Genomic DNA, 6,376 nt, shown 5'->3' on the forward strand with positions numbered 1-6,376 from the left:
CGTGAGACCCTCCCTGACCCCTTGTGCCCAGGCATGCCCCCACCCCACCACCCATGCTCAGCAAAAGCAAAACCAAGGTGGACAGTGCCTGAGGATGACATCTGAAGCTGACCTCTGGCCTGTAACTGGAAGTTCTCCTGTGTCCCGCCCAGTCCACAGCCGCTCAGACCCAAGTAAACACACACAGGCTTATGTTAATTAGAATTGCTCGGCCAGTAGCTCAGGCCTACTACTGACTAGAGCTCCTACACTTAAACTCAGCCCATTTCTGTTAATCTATATGTCACCACATGTTCCATGGCTTTACCTGTGCGCCATTACATGCTGCTCCCTGGACAGCGGGCTGGTGTCTCCTGACTCAGCCTCCCTCTTCCCAGAATTCTCCTTATCTGCTTGTCCCGCCTATACTTCCTGCCTGGCTACTGGCCAGTCAACGTTTATTAAACCAGTGTACAAAAGCATTATTCCACAGCACTGGCCTCCACATGGATAGACACACACAGTCAGGCCCAGGCTTTTTTAACTTGTTTCCAGGTTCTGCATGGCCCACATTGTGGATTTTCAGGGCCAGCCCTGGTGACTGGTCTCTCTTGACTTATAGATGGGCAAACACTGACCTCCACCCACTGAAAACACACTTGGGATCCAGCCTCGGGAGGACTGGCCAGAAAGCTCACTCTTATGGTTTTGTAAAAAGGGAACAGAGTGTCAGGTTTCTTTTAGACCCAGAACCAGAGCCTCGACCTCTGGATGGGAACACAGGTATGATTTGAGCAGTTTGCCCTGGAGGGGACACCTGACTCTGTGGACATCCCCCTCAGGACAAGGCCAAGGTGGAAATCCGGAAGCTCAGCTGTCCACCACAGGCAGAAGCCGTCCGAGACATGGTCAGATACGCACGCAACGTCATTGAGGAATTCCGAAGAGCTAAGCACTACAAATATAACCTTTCTGTGTGTCCCGTCTGGGCATGCTACCATCTCGCTGGATGGTGGGAAGCTGGGAAAAGGGAGGAGGAGGAGGAGAGTTGGGAGTAAGGGTTTGAATATGGAAGGAAGAAGGTCTCCTGTGCGTGCCTGTGGGAAGACAGATGGCCTCACGGCAGTGTCAGCTCTGCCCACAGTCCAGGGTACTGTCCTCACTAGACCTCAGTGGTTAGGCGTGCCGCGTGGGGGAAGCGACCCCTGGGGGACCACGAGTGTTGATGCTGTAGTTCAGGTAGACACAGCGCTGGGAGACTTGCCAGCCCCGGTCACAGGGACACTGACAGCAGCCATCACCACCTAGAGATGAGGGAAGAGCTTCGTGGTCGGAGGGACGCTGTTGGTGGTGGCAGATCCAGGGTTTGGATCATCAGAGTCCATGTTCTCCCACAGCACTGCACTGTGTTCTCAGGGTTTGAAAAGAGCTGGACTCTGCATCTCGGAGGACAGAGTTTAAAACCTATCCTCCCCCCCCCACCCCTCCTCCCTCCCTTTCTTTCTCACCCCTGTGTCAGGGTTTAAACCTAAGGCCGTGTATATGCTGTCTCTGAGCTCTGTCTCCAGGCCTTCCCTCTTGGTTTTTGGGTTTTTTTTTTAGGAGTGGTTTCTTGAGAACCATGCAGAAGGATGGTGGGCTGGGCAGTAACTCAAGTGTTGTTTTCAAGATGTGGTCTAGGCTGACAAAGAAGGCCTTCCACAGCATCCCCAGGGGGGCTTTGAACCTGTACTCCTCCTTGGTCTCCTTCCTAACCAGCCTGGGTGGCGACCTGAACCTCTAGGCCCGTGAGATACATTCTTTCCTAACATTAGAGACCTCTTGAGAGGCAGGGTTGTGGGGTCCTTTCCTGTGCTTGGGAAATGCTTCTGTGGGGCACAGCTTCCTAAAATGCTCCCCCCGGAGACACTGAGGTGCTCAGTGTGAGCCTGGGTGAGATTGGAACTTCACTGAAGATGGCGGGCTCCCTCCTCACTGTGGGTCTGTGCTGAGGCTAGCACTGGCTACGCAGATAAGGGGTTTTTCCTAGTTTCTGCAAGGAGATTGCAATTCTCTCTCATTCTGTTTGCCATTCTGTACTTTACTCTTCCCAGAGGTGAGGGGTGGGTGGAGGGGGAAGAAATAATACTGCCCGGCCCACAGGGGATGCCCCGCCTCACCTGGGATGTCCCGCCCACCTGGGAAGCCCCGCCCTGCCTGGGATGCCCTGCCCACCTGGGAAGCCCCGCCCTGCCTGGGATGCCCTGCCCACCTGGGATGCCCTGCCCTGCCCACCTGGGAAGCCCTGCCCACCTGGGAAGCCCCGCCCCGCCTGGGATGCCGTCATTTCCTTGACCTTCAGCACCTCCTAGTGAACTGCTGGAGATCTGCGAGCTCAGCCAGGAGAAGATGAGCTCCGTGTTCGAGGACAGCAATGTGTACATGTTGCACATGATGTACCAGGCCATGGGCGTCTGCCTGTACATGCAGGACTGGGAAGGAGCCCTGAAATATGGGCAGAAGATCATCAAGCCCTACAGGTGAGTGCTGAGTGGAACTGGGAGGCGCGGAATGAGCGTGGTGGTTGTGTAGTCCTTCACGCCCCGTGTTGGAGGACTCCAGCCCAGAATAGGTACTGCTTCTTGGTACCCACATCTGGGTGTAGGTCCAAGGCTCAGCCCCACTGAGCCTGCCTCCTCCATCCTCCCAAGGAGCTCCCTCAGGAGGCAGAGTGGCACAGGTTACCCACAGAAGTTCATTCAGGCTAGAGTTGGAAGGCCAGTCGTTTACATCTGTGCCCACCAACCTCTTCTGTATTAAATGGTACTTGTGACTTGGTGAGTGGAAATGTGTGTGTGTGTGTGTGTGTGTGTGTGTGTGTGTGTGCGTGTGTGTGTGTGTGTATGTGTATGGGGTGAGGGGGGCATCTCAGAAGCCTGCTTCCCACCACTGCTCATACACGCCATCGCTTCTGCCAGTGGCATCTCCCGGATCAGTGGGCCGGCCGTGGTTCCTGGTGTCTTCTCAGAGTCAAATAAAACAAGATGGGATTCCAGCCTGTAGTGATGATGACTTGGAGAAATGGCCCACCCTAGAGGGTTAGCAGACATCAATGTGGGGCACAGGAAGCTAGCACCGTCATCTGCCTCTGGCCAGCCACTCCAAGCCTGGGGCCCCATCCTGGCAGAGCCCCCCACGGCCTGTACATTAGGCATTTGGGGAATCTGCTGTCAACAGTGTAGGCATTAGACTGCAAGTTCCCTTCCCCCAGAATATGCTGGGAGCCAGAGACGCCCTGGCTCTAAGACAGGCCTGGAAACTTGGCCCCCTGGATCTCTGCCGTCCACTCACCCACTGTGCCCTCGATTGCCAGCAGGGGGAGCCAGCGAGGAAGCCAGCTCTTCAAACCTGCTCCTGGCATGAGCTAAATGGGAGATCTCTGACCTTTGCCCTGCTGCTCCAGGAGGGATGAGGAAGTTCTCTGGTCTCTAACCTTCCCCTGAGAGAGGGGCACAGGCAGACAGCACCCCAGCCCACCTGCCCCTTCCTCAGCTTCGGGGGGTGGGGGTGGGTGGACTACAGGCCCAAGGCTTCTCTAGGCAGCTTGCTGCCTCCTGCCTGGGAATTCAGCCTTCAGGACAGACAATCAGCATGGACAGAAATGAGCAGACTGCCTGTAATAAGTACATCTTCCATATTTGCTCAGACACTCACCCGCAGCTATATCCTGGGCTCCGTTCCCAGGGAAACGGCTCTTTCTTAAGCATACTCCATCAAGCAGACCTGAGTTCAAACCAGAGAGAACACCTGACCCGGACACACGGTCCTCTGCTAGAGAGCAGAGAGAGCCAAAGAAATCAGAGGTGTTCTGGCTTCCGCAGGCTTAGGGTACAGCGGACGGTTGGGCTCTTCATGCACATGTGTGTGAGTGTGCATGTGTGTGTGTGAGACCTCTCTGGTTTGATGGGGGCGTGGGGGGAGAGGCCTGGTTGCTGCCCCTGTGAAAGCAGTACTTGCTTTGAGAGTTCCCCAGTGCCTTGTCCCGAGAGTAGCTGAAATAGAAACGTCTGAGCTGGGTGTGTGTATGCACACCTCATGGTAAGATTTCCCCAACAGCTTTGATGGAGCTTCACCTGAACACCAACTGCAGAGTACTTCCAGTGTCTGGTGGTACATGCTAGCCCATCCCCACCCTCGGCCCAGGACCTGGTGGACGCCGGGGAAGCCTTGCTGCTGCTGTAGAGAGCTGGGCAGCCTCTGATGTGGTGACGTGTTGTCTCTTTCCAGTAAGCACTACCCCGTGTACTCCCTCAATGTGGCCTCCATGTGGTTGAAGCTGGGAAGACTGTACATGGGCCTGGAGAACAAGGCTGCTGGCGAGAGAGCCCTGAAGAAGGTGCGTTTCGGGCTTGAGGCTGGGGCGTCCCGGCAGTGAGGTCTGCTTTGCACTCACATGTGCCCCAGTGCCAGGGGAGGCCGGTGGCCACAGGGGTTGAGGAGGGCGACCAGCTCTAGACTACCCTCTGGCCGTGGCCTTCCAGGATGCTTTCAGCAGCTGGAGGCGGGGTACACTGCGAAGCCCACGCTTGGTCTAACCAGGCCCTTCAGGACAGAAGTGCACACAGCAAGGGGACTGAGCTGGGAGCGGGGAGAGTTCTCCACCTGCCTGCACTGAGAACCCAATGCCTGGTCTGGAGTCAGGGGCTGGGTCTAGAGAGTCACTCAGGGTTAGGATGTTGCATGGGCAAACTCTGAAATGAACTTAACTGTGGTCTCCATTCATGGAAGCAAGTCACGTGGGCTGCTCTTAGAGCAGTGAGGTAGAGTTTCTTGAGGGGAAGGCTCAAAGGGGGCCACCTAAGGAGTCCAGGGTGCATGGTGGTGGTCCTTCAGGTAGGAACCTTGAAGCTGGAAGCTTTACCCTCACCAGCTGTGCTGGGATAAAACAGTTGTACAGAAGGCGCAGGGCCCCAAGCATGTGTGTGTGTGTGTGTGTGTGTGTGTGTGTGTGTGTGTGTGTGTGTGTACACATGTGCAGGTGTACTTATAAACAAAAGACAACCTCAGGTTGTCCCTCAAGATAGTCCACAGTGTTGGCAGAGTTTCTCGGTGACTTGGAGGTCACGGATTTAGGGCAGGGCTGCTCTGCCATTGCGTTCCCAGGATCCTCCATCACCAGTGCCAGCTTGGGCCGCCCACCGTGCTCAGCTTCCTTCCGTGGGTCTGGGCCTGGGACTCAGGTCTGGGCCTGAGACAACAGTTTACTTCCTGAGCTCTCGCCCCAGCCCTGCTGTCCCTGTGGAGAGCCCCTTCTGGGAGCTCGTCCTCCCGAGGAGGAGTCATCCTCCTGAGAGGAAGAATCCCTTTGTTTTACATGGATGTTGACAGCGCAATGAGACTTCAGAGTTGGTCTGCCCAGTCCCCCACATTTCCCAAAGCATCTGTGGAGTATTTTGGAAAATGGGGTCACACCCCACATATCCCAGATTGAAGAATCAGGGTCTGGCTAAGGTGACGTGTGAGTTGTGTGATTGTCTATTGGTGTCATGTCCATTGTCTCGGTGACGCCAGGGAAGAACACCCAGTTAGGTCACCGTTGGAAAACATCAGTGAGTCTAAAATGTCTAGAATGGTGGGTTCAAGGCATGGTGTGAGGTGAGGCCCTCTGGGTCTCCTCCGGGGTATCTGCAGGGTGAGGAGGAGGCCGTGAGAGGACGCTTGCATGCTGTGTCTTGAAGCGCTGACGCGCAGCATGACCTCCTGCTGAACTGGGCGCAGTGGGCCAGGAGCCTGGGGTGGGCTCAGCTGTCCCTTGTCTTGCTCTCTCCCAGGCCATTGCCATCATGGAAGTAGCTCACGGCAAGGACCATCCGTACATCTCCGAGATCAAGCAGGAAATCGAGAGTCACTGACTGTATCCCCAGCTTTCCTTCAGAAACCTCAGAGGACTTGAATGTTTCCAACCCCACGGGCCACCCCAGCCTTCTGCAAAGCCTAGCTCGTGCTGTGTCTTCAGGTTCATGTTCAGCTCTGGCCTTAAATTCATCTCCAGTGCTTTCCTTTTTAGTAAGGGTCATGGCATGGTTTCATGTAATATAGATTTTGGGGGCAGATTGAGCTTTAAAAATGCAATTATTTTTCCTCCGTGCCTGTTGGAATGCTCTGCACAGAGCTGAATGAGGAAAGAATAAAAGCCAGTCCTTGAAGTGTTTGTCTTCTTGCATCTGTGAGGACATGCTCGTGTGTGTGTGTGTGTGTGCGTGCGTGCGTGCGTGCGTGCGTGAGTGTGCGGTGGGGAGGCTCCTTCAGTCCTGGAGCCCAGGTCTCTGCCCAGGAGTGGGGCCAGTCATCTTTGGTCTGCAGTTACTTTCCCAGAACAGTGATTCTGGAGGAATCCAGCGGGCAGGAGGGAAGGTGC

At 55.4% G+C, this 6,376-nt stretch overlaps 1 protein-coding gene across 3 annotated transcripts in view; it reads left to right on the forward strand.

Annotated features, from left to right (window-relative positions):
• Smyd2 (SET and MYND domain containing 2) overlaps positions 1–6,164 on the forward strand; it is a 50,192-nt gene extending 44,028 nt beyond the window's left edge. The window contains exons 9-12 of one of the 3 annotated variants that reach the window (XM_028876765.2): positions 822–942; positions 2,324–2,498; positions 4,246–4,354; positions 5,790–6,164. In XM_028876765.2, coding sequence (XP_028732598.1) covers positions 822–942; positions 2,324–2,498; positions 4,246–4,354; positions 5,790–5,870 — 486 coding nt within the window. In that variant the 3' untranslated portion in view covers positions 5,871–6,164. The remainder of the gene's footprint in view (positions 1–821; positions 943–2,323; positions 2,499–4,245; positions 4,355–5,789) is intronic. The other 2 variants (XM_028876766.2, XM_037211148.1) reach the window with 2 other exon arrangements.
• The last annotated feature ends 212 nt before the right edge of the window (positions 6,165–6,376 follow it).

The sequence above is a fragment of the Peromyscus leucopus genome, chromosome 15 (genome assembly GCF_004664715.2).
Source record: "Peromyscus leucopus breed LL Stock chromosome 15, UCI_PerLeu_2.1, whole genome shotgun sequence".
Taxonomy (NCBI): domain Eukaryota; kingdom Metazoa; phylum Chordata; class Mammalia; order Rodentia; family Cricetidae; genus Peromyscus; species Peromyscus leucopus.